Source organism: Aythya marila, assembly GCF_965140915.1.
Source record: "Aythya marila genome assembly, chromosome: 6".
In the NCBI taxonomy this organism is placed as follows: Eukaryota; Metazoa; Chordata; class Aves; order Anseriformes; family Anatidae; genus Aythya; species Aythya marila.
The window spans coordinates 24,656,516-24,674,291 of NC_139047.1; the positions used below are offsets into that span (position 1 = coordinate 24,656,516).

Below are 17,776 nucleotides of genomic sequence, written 5' to 3' on the forward strand. Positions count from 1 at the left end.
AGCCTTTTTCCTATGATGAATGCTTGGAGGGAATTGTGTTGTAGACAGGGAGGGAGCAGTATCTGCAACATCTGACTAACTGGTACTCATTACTGAGTGATTCAAGAGCAGTAGGAAGGATACATTATTAGTGGCCAAAATCTAATGAGAATAATTAGCACTGTGATGCTTTCTAAGCAGGCACGCGCAAACTGTTCCTTAAGGAGCACCATCCCCTGCAAGAGAGGCAAGTACTCTGGGCAGAAGGACAGAGGAGATCCAGGGCAGGAATCTTACAAACCAAGGACCAATTCGTGCAGCTGAGTGGTAACACCTGGACATCCTCCTACTTTTAATTATGAGCTGGCACAGGAGCAATGATTGCTTAATTTGAGGCTGACACCTTTTTTTTTTTTCTTTTCTTTTTTTTTTCCACCCAATGACCTCGAAAACAGCTACAGCAGGCTGACCAGCGCACAAGGTTTACAATTCAGCTTTACTCCTCGGAAACTACAGCCTGGAAATCGCTGCTTTAGATACTGCCTTGGTTTTCGCAACATTGCATCATATCCACACGCAGTGCCTGCCAGAGCCTTGGCAAGAGCCAGGGCAGCCAGGGCTGCTTCGCAGGGAGTATTCCAGCAGCACTGGGGCAGGAGTTCCAGGAATCGTGCCTGCCAGCAGATAAAATGGTATTTGGAGTCATTTCCTTTGTAGAAACACCCAGGTACCCTCCTTTCTCAATCAGTAAATAAAAGCAGGAGGCACAGCAAAAGCATAGCATCTCCTCATGACAAGCCAAAGAAAATAACAGGAGGCGTTTGGGTTTCCAATCAGTTATGTACACAACTGGATTAGCCAGAGGGCCGTGCACCCGAGGCTCAGCGCTGCTTCTGCCCGGTTCCAGCGGAGCCGTGAAGCACTCGCTGATGCTGGGCTGCCAAAGGCAAAGGAAATGCCAGCATTTGGCCCCAGTGCTCAGCACCTGCTGATAGAAGCTAATTTTTCCCCTCTCTCAGTTTCCAGAATTTACTCCTGCAAATCCCAGTGTAACATTACAGACCCAATCACACTGAAGTAAGCCTATTAAATTAAAATGAGGTGCACGTGGACAGCAGTCCCTGCTCCACTGAGCATCGTTCTGACTGAATGGCTTGTTTCATAGTTTGTAAAACGCAGTTGGCAGGGGTTTGGTATTATTCTAGGAAATCCATAAAAGCAACATTTTTTTCTCTTAACATAACACTACCAAGAATATGGCGAGCAATTTTGCTTTTTATTTTTTAAAATAGACTATGAAAACACCTGTAGAGTGAGTCACCAGGTCTTGAGTTTTCTTTTGCGAAGCTGTAAATCTTCAAAAGTAGAACCAACCATGAAGCAATTCCATCTGAAAGGAGACTGTCTGAAGCATTCTCTTAGAGCTTACTTGTAATAGGAGCTGCATCTCCCTTATTACTTCCAAATTAAATGCTGTAAGAACATAAACCTTGCCCCTGTAATCTTTGACCGTTGGTATCAATCCAGCTTAGTGGATGGCTATTGAGAGAAATTTAAGTCAGCAATATTTGAGGGGCTAATTTGGGCTGAGTGGGAGTTTAGAGAAATTCCCAAGGCTGTTTTATGCAACTGCAACTAGTTGGGGGGGGGGGGGGGCAACGGGGATATTGGATTCAGAATGCAATTTTAGAGGAGGAAGAAAGAGGAAAGAGATTTGCTAGATTGCTTTTTCTTGATTCAGATTAGAAAGCAAGTCTCTTCTATTCTCTCCTGTAGGAGTTGCTCTAGTTTCAGCAAATGACATGCTTATTGGGTCAGGGTCAGATGGATAACCCTGTAAAACAGCAGAGACCAAAGCATCTGCTTGGGCTGCAGTGGGCTAGGATTCAACCCTGTGCTCAGACTTGGGACTCCAACCCAGGTCTCACATACCCCAGTGCATTCACACTCTAGGTGTGTTATTCGGGTTCCCTTTCCCCTCCTGTGTTCGATTAGACAAATCCAACATCTCAGGCTCTTTCAGTAGATAGAAGAACCACCTCCTTATGCAGCTCCTACTGCACAAAAATTTGGTCTTTCTGCCCTTGGTATCTTGGTCTGACTACAAAACAGGTCAAGTACAAACCAATGGCCAATTTACATCTCGCTTAAACCTCTGAGGAACAAAACAACATACAATGCTTGCTCAACCTCTCTGCTGGTGTACATGCTTTACCCTTCCTCAACAAGATTTAATCTGTTTAGGGTTAACTATGTAGCAGATATCAAACACCCCTTAAAAGGCCGAAAGGCCAAACCCGTAATTGCAAGAGCAGAACCTCTGATTCACTGCAACCCATTTGTTATCAGCAATTAAACTTCTTGCTGATAAATGATTCATGATTTGAAAGATCAGATTCCTCATTTTTAACCACAGCAGAAATTCCCATGTGCTTATGAATGGCTAAGCTATGCATCCACCATGACTGCCTGGAAAGCCTGAATGTCTGTTTGAACAGTTGGCCATTTTACCCAAAATAAGAGCTCTTACATACAAGATACTTCTTATTCACAGCTCATAGGAAAAAAAAAAAAAAAAAAAAATCAATTTCATCTTAATTTGACCGAAAAAAATATAAACAAGCTGACTTCACAATACAAGCACTGAACATTTTCTTCCCTGGAGGCAACAGAATTACAACAGAGTAACTGAGATTCAAACCCGGCCTACTAATTAAACAGCCTTGGAAGTAAAGCTCCTAGATCATGGCATAACCTAGTTTACAGTAACTAAGACTGCTGTCAGCCACCTGATGTAATTGTTTATGGTATTCAGAACTGGATTTAAAAAAAAAAATAATTAAAAAAAAAAAATCAGGCTATAAACCAGATGAGTTGTGACCCTGTAACAGAAGTTAATGTATTCTCAAATACTTTATATCTGTGCATTAATACATGATTAGCCAAGAAAAAAAAAACACAGAAGCTTTAGTCCAAGAAGTAACTGACAAAAAGATTGAAGGGAAAAACAAAAATCCTTAATTTTAATGTTATTATGGTATAACCAGCTGTAAGGAATTACTGGTCTGAAGCACAGTGTGCAATTGTCCTATCCTAAACGTTTACGAAAGCCTGTAATTCAGAATGATCCTGGAAAGTGATATCACTATTGGCAAGCTATGATTTCATTGATTTATTTTTTGTCTTTGAAAGAAGTCTGAATTTCTCAGCAATTAGCACAAACATAGCAACAGCCTACAGCTCAAGCATTTCTCGAGGCTATTTGCCTTCCTTAGTGCCAGCTGCTTTGACTCAGATCAAAAAAACTGCAGTAAGTTCTGAACTATCATACTTGATAGTCTACCAGTAAGCAAAGGAATTCCTGTTTTGAATCTAATGGCATCAATATACATTACCTCTTAAACGGAGGGCAAAACACATGCTACCAAATGTGAGGACAGCTCAAAACAGAGAACTATCATGACCTTCCCCAAAAGCACTGAACACAACATAAAGCAACTATGCTAACACAGAAGAAAAAAAAGTCAGAGACTTAATAAATTAAGCTACTTTCGCACTAGGATATTATGTACTACCAGGCAGCTGATTTTTTTTTTTTGAGCAAAGAGACTCATCAGGTGCCTAATAAGAGAACATACTTGGCACAGCTCCATCAGTGTTTAAATTTATATCATGGCTAACAAGCTGGCTCCCATACGAGGCCAATCAGGCTGCTGGTATCCCAGATTACTCACTAATGGCTTCAGCAACTTAAACACCAAACATACAGTGCCATTAACTGGGCAAGAGAAAGGACGAGACTGTATGGGGAGTGGAGGCGAGATGCCATCTACCCCCTAAGCAGCGCAGCGCTGAGCTTTCCATTAACATGGCCTTCACCAAGCCTCCAAACTAGCAAAAGGAAATGAGACAGGCAGCTCGAGGAGCAAAAGGGAAATGTCAGAGCCAACGCTTGGTACCTCACTGCAAAAAGCTCTTCTGTCCTGTGTGCCCAGGTGGATGGATGCTGATCCCTGCAGAGCTGGACACCCCACAGTGCCACCTGGCATGGCCGGGCACTGGGCTGCCCGCAGCAAGATGAGGTGGTGAGGTGGGCATCCTGCAGTGCAGCGGCTCCTCCTCGACCACCATCAGCTGCAGGCACTCACTTGGATAACCCAGTGCAGGAGAAGTTGAACAAGGCTGATTAACAATAAGAGTAATTATCTTTTTTTAAAATTTATTTTTACTTCAAAGTGAATCACAACTTCCTGCCCCTCCTTCTTCCCTGCTGTGAAGACATAAGTACCTCCAGATCAATGTCTTTTTTTTAAAGCATCAAGTGTAACACATCAGCTGCTGCTGCTAATAAAGTTTTTACAGTGATGATTTTGGCTAAGAGATTGTTTATGCAACTCCTTAACGAACAAAAAGGAAATCTCCAACATACAAAAGCAGATAAACTTGTGGAATGTAAACATTAATGTACATAATTACTGCATTATCAGAAGTATTATGCATTTATCAAAGCAGTTCAACATAACACTTTCCAACAAATATCTCATATGGCCCAATCATAATTTTTAAGGGAGGCTGTATACCCTACAAGGGTAACTGTCTACCCTAGAAGGGTAATCACTCCTACCTTACAGAGGCATTTGGCAGTATTGATGCCAGAAAAAGAGGGTTTAGTTTAATTTTACCCATGCTGTGTAGATTTTTGATACTTGGCTTAATTAACTCAATACATTCTACAAAGCTATGTAAACAGTCCTGATAGCGAGATTTAAATGAAATCAACAGATCTGGACTGGTCAATGCCAATGTCTTCATTAATTCAAATACCTTATTTATCCCTGAGCACCTTAATATTGTTTCCCCAAATCTCACTGAAGAACATGGAACTATTTCACTACAATGTAAAACTGCATTTGGATAATCTGTGTCTTACAAGTCCCACTATCCTTTGCTGGTTTAAAAAAAAAAAAGTGTTCTCCCCTACCTCCCCACCCCCCCTTTTTTTTTTTTTTTTTTTTTTTAACATGTACTGCAATACCTTTAAAAAAATCACCCTATCAAACAACACCTACAGACACACTACAGACTACAAAAATATTGCATAGGAGTGTCAGTGGGCATAGTCTCACAACATGAGAGAAAATGCTAAGTTTTCTTTAAAACATTACGGCAACGTTCTAATTTTTTTTCCTTTTAAAAATCTTGTAGTTTCACTTTATTTCAAAATTGTACAAAATGGCCATGGCTGTTTATAAAAAAAGTCTCTGTCTTGAGAATATGTGAAGTCTCAGGTGCATTAACAAAAGACCTGGAACGATTCACAGTGCAGCGGAAAGCTTCTTTTGAGGCAGACGTTACAACTCATCCTTCTTCTTTCCTACTCTCTCGTGGTCTCTTTCTCTAAGGGTTCGCATGAAAGTGGTGAATCCAGACTCCTGTTTTTGGAAAAAAAAGTAAAAAAAAAAAAAAAAAAAAAAGAAAAACATGGGTCTTTTTTAAAAAAAATCCACAATCAAAACTATGCATCAAGACCACTTTTAGCTTATGCATGGAAATTGGCAGAAAAGGACCAGTTATTGCTGCTGCACTGCCTCATCACGCAGTGCTCTGCTCCAGTGCTGCTCTGCTGAAACGTGAGGGGAAAAGTAACCAACACAGATTCCACATTCCACCATTTTTCATGAGAAACTGTGAAGAAATGGGGGTACAAGGCCCTAAAACTCAGATGACAAGGTAAAATCTGTCCCCAGAAATGCCACCTATGCCTTTTTATTGAAAATGCTCAGACACTCTCACGTTTTATCTGTATACTACAAATATTTGTATGCACACGCATTTGTATGGCATTTTGAAAGCTGTTATTGGATTGTTTGTTGGCCATATACACATTTGCTGTTGTTCCTCATCCCATAATAGTTTTGCTAATGATCCATACATCCAAATGAAGGGAATTACGTATTTTCAAGTTACTATCAAAATTATGGTCAAACATTGAAATCCGGATGCCTAGACCTTTGTATTTTAACAACTTAAAACTTCTGATTTTCTGAAGCTGTTGAATGCCTTCTTTTGCAAAGTAAAAGGTGGTTCAAAAGGTGTTGTAACTGAAACAGATGTGTGAACAGACCTGGAAACTCCACGGAAAGCACTGTGCAAAGCACTGCCTCCAATGTTATCACCACAGGAGATAACTAAACCTAACCGGCTCCTGCAGAAGCAGAAGACCACGGGACTGAGGAGAGGTGGAAAGGGAACACAGCTGTCAGCACCAGAGAGACTGCAATGTTCTTGTTGGGTAATTTAATTTTACCCAATAAAGGGTTGGCTGCATGCAAAAATATTAGTCAGTCCACTTTCCAGCATGGGCATAACCATCTCCCAACTGTTGTGGCCTCAGACCGCTCCTGTCTTGCTAAATTCTTTTTTTATTAGCCACCACAGATCCCTCCTTTCATATATAATTTCCGGACACGTGGATAAGAAACACGAGGAAGATTGTGGGTGAAATTTTACTTAATTGTTGGCTACTGCACCCATCTTTACTTTTAAGAAAAGATCCACAATCTGAACTAAACGCAGTATCCATAACAACGCCTGGATCAGCTCCATAAAATGGTCATTACTGTGGTCCTAATGCTGGAAAGAACAAGGAGGTGAAGCTCCATGAAGAATTTCCTAAGATCCTGACTGACAAATAACCTCAGAATTTGGCTTTTTTTTCCCTTCATGCTTCTCTGTAATTTGGTGAGCTGTAACAGCAGCAATGACTTTCATGCAGGCTCTTGTAGCAAAACCACTGGATAGCTTGAAGACCCTGAGTTTTTTTTCTTGTAGACCCTAGCTTCTCTCAGCAATCAATCACTGCTGAGCAGTAACTTCCCTCCAGAAGCTCAGGACAAAGATGACATGCAAATAATTACATGGCTCCCTTATTTTGAGGCATTTTACAACCACAGAAGGCATTATGCCATTTCTGCCCATTGCACTCATAGCATACAATTAGCCGGCCACAGCAGGACAAAAGAATGAAACTTCAGCCCATGGGCTAGATGGCACAATTGGTCTTTCCATCCTGAGTTCCAGGAGCTAATCTGATTCAGTGAGAATGAGACATTTAGCTTCCCTTGGTCTCCAAAGGACCGCTTTGTCCCTGCTATAAAAACGAATGGTCTGTCACCGTTTGGCTGCCTAGTGGAACTGAAGTATGTTTACAGTGTATGCATGATCCAGATCCAGAACTGACAGGAGCAAAATCTGTATTTTCTGGCATTTCAGCACCTAGCTGCAGCCCATGTAATAAATCCCTTGCTTTCACTCAGTCCAAATTCACTTGCAGACTTCAGCTTAAAGAATAAAATATGTAACAAAGCATTACCAAATCTACTCCTTTTTCCCCTTCTCACATTCCTAAAATAGACCAAGTACATTCGTAATACAGAGATGTACAGGGGCGTGGTACGCAATGATTCATCCATGTAAGTTAGTAACAGAAGCAGTTAAATATCCTTTCAGTAAGATAAAAATTTGCCCTGCAGTACTCATTTGCGAGGCAGTACTGGCAGAGACCTTCCTCCCTTTATCAGGTGATGACTCCTGCTTTTACTCACCCCTCTTTCTCCCGTGTATTTTTCCACAAATTTCCCGTAGTTGTAATAGTTGAAGGTGGGGTAGCCATCAACTCCCTCCTGCTTGCACAGGTCATGATTCTGTTCTTTGGCACAGTCCACTGCAGCGTAGGCGATCTGAAATGCAAGAGATCAGCGTGAGGCAGCAGAAGACAAAGGAAGACTCCACAGTCACGGTGCTGCTGCAGCTTAGACCTAATGCTGGGAGAGACCTACGTCTTCTGCCAAAAATGCAACTGCTGTTGTGGTGGCTCAGCTGTGCAGGAAGATCAGAGAGAAGTGGCTTCCTCCCAGTACAACACTGCAGTGCCCGCACAGCCTCTGGCCCACACAGCTGTGAGGTGGGTTCAGCTCCCAGCACACAGCATCGCCTTCCCGGCCTCCTCGCGAAGCTCTTTGCTAGACTCCAAGCAGGAAATCCAGAGGGTGCATTTGTTAAACCAAAATGAAGTCCAAGCATGGTGATCACAGTGCTGTCACGCTTCAGGACTTTAAGTGCTAGGTGATGAACAGTGACAGGGTGACACTGATAACCATAAGGACCCACCTAACCCAACCTCCTTCCTGTGACACAACCGGTGCCTGGAAACACTACATCTTCTCTTCATGGACAAACATGGAAGCTCACTCTCACAAGCTATTAAGATTCATGATTTTTACCCCAAATAGCTTTCAGGAGCCCTGTTCAGTTCTTCCAAGGACAATGGGGATGGGGGAGAGGCCAGAGCGTTGTCTACTGAGCAGTGCCAGTAGAGAAGTAGGTTGCTTACTTTTGCAATCCCTGCCTGGCTTCATCCGTTCTCCTCCCTGTCTTTTTTTGCCCCTCTTTTGATGTAGGAGCACGGTGTGCTACGCACAGCCATTAGCAAAGTGGGCTTTAATTCCTTTTGAAACCTCTAGATGCTACTGTCACACAAACCAAGCGTCAGGAGGAAGCAGCCTGCTCGCAGCAGAGCAACACCCTCCTCCCCTGCCTGCCTCAGGAGAGCGCAGGGAAGCGCAACCCCGCAGCCCCGGAGCGTCAGCTCAGGCTAACCCTAGTTTAGAGCATTTGACATTTGGAACCCGAACCTGTGAAGTGCTGAGAATGGGCTGTACTTAACATTTTTGATGTTAAAACAAAATGCAATTCACAGGCTTTTATTTCAAGCAGCAGAGCCCTCTGCTGTGATTTCACACTGGCTGTTCGCTGAGTGGCAGTTCTGGCTCCGAACGAACGCACGCTGCTGCGATGCAGGCTTGCCTTCACAGCCCCGTTACGGGCTTTGCTGAAGAGCAAGCAGTTTTAAGTACAAGCTATGAAAAAAAAAAATTAGAAGAATAATTTTTGCAGCTATGGGTTACAATGTATCAAGTACTAATTTCATAGCAGCCACATCTCATCTTCAAATTTCCATTACACGTGCCACTTTCAAACATCTGATCAAAATACCTTTTGCTTGCATGACTCTAGGGTTGCAGTTGAACTGTTCTTCCACAATTAAAAGATCACTTAATGCCCTCCAGTTTCATGGTGACACTGTCAAGACCCGATCTCATTACCCTAATAGCTATTGAAGAGATTGGCAAAGCCAACTTCGGGTGGTTTGCTTGTTTTGTTTTGGCTTTGAAAACCTGGTAAGACAGCGTTCAGTAGGGTCTCACTTGGGTCTATCTTCAGATGGGAGGCACTACAGAAAGTGTGCAATATTCCTAAATAATTTGTTTCACTTTTTAAACTTGAATAAGGCTATTAACAGAAGCAGGACTCTTGAGAGTTTCTATGAACACACCTTTTTTTCCCCTCTTCTTCTTGTAAACAGAAAGACTCCTACTCATTCAGGGCCAGCTAAAACAAAGGGTCAGGAATAATGCACTGCAAAGGAGTTTCATCTAAGTATTTATGTCTTCCTGACCTCAGCAGTCAGCCAAAATTTAGAGGCCTGTTGGCTACTTCTGTGTAAAGGAAAACTCACAATGGAGACAAACATTTATTTGATGTCACAGAATTAATTTACAAAAAATACTAGAAGTCTTGATTCACTGAAAGCAGGAAGAATAAATAAAACTACTTTTTTTCCCAACTGCTCTAAATATCACACAGGGAGAGACTAGAGCCAGAAAAAGTGGCAGGTATATGTGCACTCATCCAGATCTTCGTAGTCAGTCTGAGACATAGAACTGTCAACGACTGATGATGCATCTGTTCTTAGTTAAAACCTTGGAGATTAGGAAAGCTAGGTTTTAGTAGACTGGAAGTTATACTGTACCTCTCTGGAATCATCTAGAACAGCTTTGGTTGGAGGAAAGAGCCCAACTTCCTTTACAAAAGGCTTTTGGTGAGAATAACCTGCAGTGAGGAGCCAGCACGGTGGAGGAATACAGCCCTATAACCCACTTTTAACCTTGTTCAGCACACATTTATTTCTTGCATTAAATCGGATGACTGATGGGCTACAAGGAGGTGGCTTCTGAAAGAAATGCTTAGCGGTCTGATTGAGATACAGCACATGGAAATCTCAGCGGCTCCATCTGCGTGCATTTGTCACACACTGATGTAAGGCACAAAGATCCCAGTCTAAGTCTGGCTGTAACAGTCACATTACCCCAATACAATGCCTTAACTCCGTAGGTCTAACAGCAAGGGCTGTGTACACCTGGAGTAGTATTTGGAGAATACGTCCGTGGTCCATCATTCTCTGGAGCACTCCTGATGCAAGCTCCCACAAAACCCCGTGGACTTGCTGCTGCTCCTGCAAACGTCATTTTGAGCCCAGCTCTTCAGATCATGCATTCCCGTTCAGTTATTTTTACAGCCAGTGAGAGAAGAGAAATGGAAATTTTCAGAAGACTTGTAACTCATACAGACCCGCACGAAATTTCATAGAGACACATCTAATTTCCAAGACTGCATCCTGGGGCTGGATTTCAAATGCCTGCTGCCAACAGAAGCTGAGTAAGAGTACTTAGGAAAGCTTGAGTGATTACTTTAGAGTGGAAATGTTAAGGCAGCCTAAATATAGAGGTTGCTACCATCTCTATGCACTCATTACCATAGCATCACACTCCTAATTGTCTTGCCTGTCTCACAGAGGAAGATCAAATATAGTGCACTGCAGAAAGAGAAAAGTAATGCTGGAAACCACTTGTAGCAAACCACACTTCTGGACTGAGGACCAACTCCATTCTATCAGTTTCAGACAAGTGAACTCCACAACATAGCAGAACATCAGCAGACAAAACCGACGCCCCTTGCAGCCCACAAAAAGGAAGTATTTGCTTGAGTTCTGGCCTAAGCGAGCAGTCATACATTGTGGGGATGTTTTCTTCTCAATCTTATCAACAATGAGTTTTTCTGTATCATTAAAAAAAGAAACTGAGTCGGGTAAAACAACCACCCTAAAAACTTCTACCAAAAACTGGTTCAAGACTTCAATGCCATTCTCAGAAACGATGTTCAAATACAACTACCAGCAGCCTGTGCTTGCATTACAGTTCACTGGAAAACATAGGGTAGAAACCCCAATATGCTTTGCCTTGTAAAAACAACTGTATTTAACCAGAAATTTCAGACAGATTAAACATAAGACGTCCCTGATACGTATCCCAGGAACCAAGACACTTGGCATCATCTCTCTTGAATTACGAGGAAAAAAACAATGTGAAAAATCTGTGAGCTCGAAACTCACCAGGAAGAGTTGGTGTAAGACTTAGGTATATATATGTTCATCATGGAAGAAAAAAAGTCCAGCATGAAAGCTTTCAGAAGACAGGATTGATTTTATGGAGGTTTGATTGTTAGGGCTAAAATTTAATTTCTTGAGCTTTCCTAACTTTCCTACAGCCAGAGGGAGAAATTCACTAAAAACCATTTTGAAATATAGAAGAAAAGCCCGCTGTTTTATCTGCAACATGCACAAAACTCCACAGGGTTATGGATTCTCCATAACCCAAAGCTGCACTGCCTTAAATATCGACAACACGTCATTATACAGAAGTTCTCTCTCCAGAGGCAATGCCGTTCAGGTTTATCACCATCCTGTTCAGTAACTGCAGCAGGAACAAAACAGTTATTGAATGAAAAGGAAGTCAATCAGAGGACTGCAAACCTCAGAGGAAATTCCCTGGAATACACCTAGTTTTCTTGATGTCGTTGGTAGTTCCTCACAGCTAGCATGTAGCTTATAATAATTAATACCACCAGATTAGTATGCAGAACAGTAACAACATCGGGTTAGTTTGCATTTGTCCTTTACTCCAGAGTCAGTATAGTTTAGCACTGTAGCAACATCTGGGACTAGAAAATACCTTTATCTTAAAAGTAAAGTCCCACAGCAATGTTTTTTGGTTTTATCAAAGAAGTGGAAGCTTAATTGTAGAGTTGCAAACTGCACTCTGCACTGCATTTGAATGTGAGTAATGTACAACTAGCTCTAAAGAGCTCTTAAAAAAGGAAATGAGCGTGGCCTACTATTCAGATGAAGTGGTCTGATCAGGAATGCTCACCTGTTGCAGAAATCAGAACTTTTCATTTAGGTGCTTAAGTAGAAGAGGAGTTATGCCGAAAGTGTGACCACTGATCTCTTCATGCTTCAAATGTAACAGAAGCGTGATGCTTATTTTTCCCCCTCCACGCAAGTATCAGAAGAGAAAGAAGGATTTGCAGCACCATCTCATCAGGCAACAGCCAGCAGAGTTGCCTTCCAACAGAATTATGAAAGCAACTTTTTGTTCTAGAGGGATCTTGCAGCTAAGAAACAAGATTACATCCAGTGGTTCAAACAGATTTGTAGAAAATTGGAACTGGGATCCCTTGACCTCCCATGTAACTCCTCCTTTCTATTCTTAAACCCCTTTCATTTTAACAGTTTGTCTCCCAGCTATCACACAATGGTATAGTAAAAATATCTTCTGCAATCCCTGTCTCTCTCCTGTTAAAATATGTACTGCCATACACTGCTTTATTGATTCAATGAAATAAATCTCTGCTGGAGCTAATATTGACTTTTGTTATGAAAATGGAAGTGAATAACTAACTGAATATTGATTCAGTTAGTTATATTGAAAGGAATGATATATGATAAGCTTAAAAAAATTAAAATAAATGTAAAATTGCAGCATGGAAAAGAACGCTACTAAGCAATGGCTTTAAAGTATAGTCAATTCCAGATGACACTTACCTGATTATGAAAAAAAGTCTGTTGTTGCCAAATGTCTTAAAAGCACCTATGAGTAAGACAGATGCACATTCTTCTCTACGATTACTCCGTGGGATTCTATTTATATTACCTGTTCTGGATCCTAACAGCAGTTATGAACTAGCCTGCTAAAGCTTGTTGAGATTCAGCTGCTGTTTTCAATGCAAATGGCCTTGCAAATGGATGATTCATTATTAGAGGTCCTGATGTACCACAGCAGCATTACCATGGCTGCAATTCATCAGCTATTCTCAAAGCGGGCCTATTTGCAAAGGGAAGATCCATTAGTAGTCACCAAGATGTACAATGCTAACATCACCATATTTAATGAGCCTAATTAAAAAGAAGTTCAACACATCCTTTTTAAGTAAAGAGAGATCAAATTCTTGACTAAACTCAAATATTAACTCATTTGGATGACTCTATACACTGATTTAGTAGGTATCATGATGTTGAACCACGGTTCAAACCTAAAAACACGGCAATAAAGCCCATGCATGATACATACTGGGGACTTACCAGTTTCCCTGTAACTTGTAGCTCCCTGCAAGCACACCAACTCACCTCAGGAGCTGCAGTCTTTCCAGTAATCTCTGCTACTGCTGTTTCTATACAAACTCACTATATTCCAGCTGCTGTGCTCTGATCTAGGTCAATGCATTTGTACATGAGCTGCTTTCTGTGAAACTGGAGAAGATTGGTCAAACTGCAGCCCCTCTGGGGGAGTTCCACAGATTTGTTACTGGGAGTTTGAGGAGTCAGTAGCTTTCCTTCAGCTAATCCAAGCTGGAGCATCACAAATCAATTCCTTCAAGCTGAACTTTAGGATCAGCCAAAAGGCAGAATGCAGATTTTTTGAAGATTTAGCTGGTGCCCTTTCAAGAGTCTCCGGAGAAGTTAGTGCACGTGCCTTCCTGCTCTCCAGTCTGTTCAGCAAAGTGACAATACTCACATTTGCATCTTCTGATGTACACGGTCATTGCCAAAACTCTGACTGCGGAGCACAGGCTAAAGGCTTTCCCCTAGCAGCTGTATGCAAAGGCCACAGCTCCCCAAGGCAAGAACATTCCAGATGGCTGGTGTTTTTTTTTTGTTTTTTTTTTTCCTTCCTTTCTTTTTAAATAGCTGAAAGCAATATGCTAACTGCTTCACTGGACGAGCCTCTCCACTCATCTGGTCTCATGGCACTGAGTGCCCCCGGTTACAAAAAGCCACGCAGGCACACTGAGTGATGCCAGAGCCCTCCTTGGATACACCCAGAACTGTTCTCCCACAACAGCTGCCCCTGGCCAGCACACAGGCTCCATGTTCCTGCTGAAACCACCAGCAGTGATGTGGCCAACAAGAATTGACATTTGGGGCCAATGTTCTGAGCACTGTGTTTTTAAACTCTGACTCCAGCAGCGCAGATGATGAAAAAAGTACAGAGCATCGCACGCATCCCTGCAGGGGGGATCCTGCACCAAAATCACCCTGTTCCTGTGAATATTGAGAGCCAGAGACACGTTTTAAACAGCTTCAAGTTTTGCTCGTCTTCAAAATTCCCATGTAAAGACTCAAAGTTTCCCAAAGGACACCTGTTAAGATACCATTTATAACCATTCACAGCTGGAGTGATTTTGATTTTTCTTTGGCTTCTGCGGAATTGAATGTTTAATTAAAGGACCACCCCTACTGACAAGAAGATAGGGTTTAAATGCTACCATCCTCAGCTAAAGTAAGAAAAAAAAATCTTTCTCCAGGGGAAGGGAAAAAAAAAAGCCACTATTACAGACTGAAAATGAAATTTAGTAATCTTTCCATGAAAGAAAAAACACTTCTTCCCTCCTCTTTAAGCATTTATTTCAGAGAAGTTTCAAGCCCTATGGAACTACAAATTAAAGAAATTCTAAAGCTCAACTGGTTTGAAATATGGGAATATGCCTTGTGCTGCTTATGGGAAGAGGCATGTGCCCTTCTGAAGTTTTAAACAGGTTTATTTTCTTTTCCACAAGGGCAAAAACTGGCAGCAAGAAACACCTTGACAGGTTATGGCTGTATGCAATTAAATAGTGTTCCCTAGATAATCAATCCCTGGCACTTTCATAAGTCACTAGGGTGGAATAACATCGTTTTCCCTAACTGCACACACCTCTCCGAAACTGTACGAGCCTTAATATTCCCTGCTGGCTCTCCTGTTCCAACTCATTACATTTTATACTTCCCCACTTCAGCCTTAAACTGAAATCAAGAACTGCAACCGTCAATCACTGCTCTGCTCCGAGTCCTTTCTTAACCTGCGGTCTGAGCTGAAAGTTTCACAAGCCCGCATTTACCACCATCGTGATGTCCAATAAACTGCACGATGGTTCAGATCGGTTGCCAATACATCCTTCAGCTCTAAGAAGCAACTTTCACATTGTTTGGCACATCTGCTTCGTCTCCTCCAACTGAAATTTTAATGAATCTAGGAAAGAGCAGTTTTATTTAGAACTGCCAAGTAGGAAAACAAGGGTACGTTCTCAGAGATCTCAGGAACAAACAGGTAAGCAAAAGGCATCTGAATACACAAATCTACAGCAGTAAGAGGACTGAAAGCTGAACAACTTTCAATCCTTCCATGTACAACCTGTGCCTGAGGGTGCAAGGGACTTCTCATGGGATGCATTCAGTGATGCAGGAATGATTTGTTTCTCGACAATCTGATGCCCCTTGTGTGAGTTACAGAAAAGACAAGAGGAAAAGAAAAAAAAAACACCATAGAAATTCTTTCCTTATGGTAGCAGGCAGATTAATAGGGGTATAACTGTTTCAGAATTACCTCTTAATTTCCCTATTAAATTGAAATCTTTTCCATGCCGCAGTGAAACACAAAGCAATCACGGTGTTAGAACAAATACTGAGATCAGAATGAAACACAGTTTAGTCAAAGACAGTTAAGTGTGTAAGCAGGTTTTAAAGTAGTTAGTTGGTTAAGTCCAGTGGCTTTTCATTTTTTTAATCCCAGACATGTATATACTCAGTTAAAATGGCTTTTTTTTTTAAATTCACATAAATTTACTGGCATGCTTCAACCATCAGATGAACTTTCAAGGCAGAAGCATGAGGGTCCTAGAAGGGCACAATATCCTGGGCTTGAGCCAGCCAACCAACAGCAATATATTACTGATCTTTGCTTGCATAAGTATGATTGAGGTTCTCAGGGCTGTCACAATACTTATGGTTTCTCTGTATGCACCCTGTTTATGCCTGACAAAAGTCGAAGGGGAATGGAGAAGTCATAAGTTATCTTTTATTAATCTTTCACTAAGAAATAACATGCTTTGCTTCACAGCTTCACAAGAATTCTTGCACAAAGAATTAATCAGAAAAGACAACAAATAAACGCAGAGAACAAGTGTAACTCAGTTTGACCAGAAAGATATAACCCATAAGATGCAGAGACATTTCTATTAGTTTAACATCAATTTTATCTGCAAGCCTGTCACCTGATCAATAAGCAAAGCCTGCAAAGCACAAATGGTGGGGAAAGTTCTTAAATATCTCAGAAATGATAAACAGCAAGTTACCTTTCGATCTTCTTTAAAGACTTCAGCGGCAGTTGTAAAATGTGGAATGGCATTTTTACAGTGTGGGCACCCTGTTTGACACAGGAAAAAAAAGACAGCATAAATGTTAGTTGTAAATAAGATATTGTGACAAACTCAAGACACAGAGGTGAACTAGGGGAAAGTTTTTGTTAAAAATAATTCTAGACTAGAGTTCTCCAGTTGTGGGATGAGCAGAGCAGGACTAGGCATCTGTAGACCATGTGTCTCAGCCACGTAGACTCAAGCACGCATTTAAAATTCTTCCAACTGCAAGCAACACAAGCAGATATTTACATTTAAGTGACATCCCATATAGGGACCAGGGGCTGGTTCCTACAACCAGTCACTTCAGAGCACTGAAAGATCACTAACCACAAACGAACAAACCATTTCCATGCTGTTGTACTTCCTCACGGGTATTACCACATCGGCTGTTACTGCTGTTGCCACAGATGCAGCTACTTTTGGAGATGGGAATAAAGACAATGCAGTGATGAACAGGAGGAGCCTGGAATTTGGAAAGGAAGTTGCTGGAATAAAAATTCTATATTAAAAACCAGGAGGAGCCTTTAGACACGTTTGGGAATTGCCGTTGTTAGAGCCAAGGCATTGGGATCACGAGGGAGGGGAAGAAGAGCAAGTCCAGCAGGCAATACACCACATACGGAGAGCAGAGTCCTGGCTTAGGATGACTGCTGCTGGCCATCCTCAACTCTCCTTCCACCCTACCACAAAACAGACAACCCCAGAAGACTTTTAGACAGTGTGGAAGAGCCCCAAAGCGTTGTGTGGGAGCCTGGCTGACACTTGGTGGTACCACAGCCACGTTGAACAAAGGGCCAGTTCGTCCCCTGCTTGCACGTACACTAAATATACTCAAACATTTCAAAAGAGCACGTACCAAGAGGAACAGGAACTGCCTTCTTGATTCAAGATTCAGATTGGAGTGCTCTTAATTCAGAAGCAATGTTTATTGTCTGATTAATCTAAGCTACTCACAAAATATCAATACTATGGCTTTGAAAAAAGTACCTGCATCTGTGAGTTTATTTTTCTCAAGCGTAGCATAAAGAAGTTGTTCCCAAGCAAACATTCAGGTCGCTTTTTCTGCTCAGATGCAAGAAAAAGAAGTAATGGATGCACTTCTCTCAAACCCATATAACTAAAAAAGCACAAGAGTTCATCGTGGTATTATTTCTGGATAAGAACAGAACAAAGCACAATGAATTGCTCACAAGCTTCAATTATAGCTTACGGTGCTGTTGTTCATCACTGTAAAACACTGGTAAATAAGTGGCTGCACTGCTTTTTAGTCAGTGCTGAACAAACGCCCTCTGAGGCTCAAAGCCACTGTCTCAAACTGCACTCGCTCTTGGGTGACAAGAAAAACAGCACCCGTGCATAAACTCTGCGCATCCCTTCTCACAAA

The 17,776-nt window shown here is 41.7% G+C and overlaps 1 protein-coding gene across 1 annotated transcript in view; it reads right to left on the bottom strand.

Annotated features, from left to right (window-relative positions):
* Positions 1 to 4,992: 4,992 nt before the first annotated feature.
* The window catches only part of PDIA5 (protein disulfide isomerase family A member 5), a 96,847-nt gene continuing 84,063 nt past the window's right edge, over positions 4,993 to 17,776 (bottom strand). The window contains exons 15-17 of the mRNA XM_082763037.1: positions 16,327 to 16,397; positions 7,584 to 7,718; positions 4,993 to 5,411 (exon numbers count right to left, since the gene is read on the bottom strand). Of these exons, the coding sequence (XP_082619163.1) occupies positions 5,331 to 5,411; positions 7,584 to 7,718; positions 16,327 to 16,397 (287 nt within the window). The 3' untranslated portion in view covers positions 4,993 to 5,330. The remainder of the gene's footprint in view (positions 5,412 to 7,583; positions 7,719 to 16,326; positions 16,398 to 17,776) is intronic.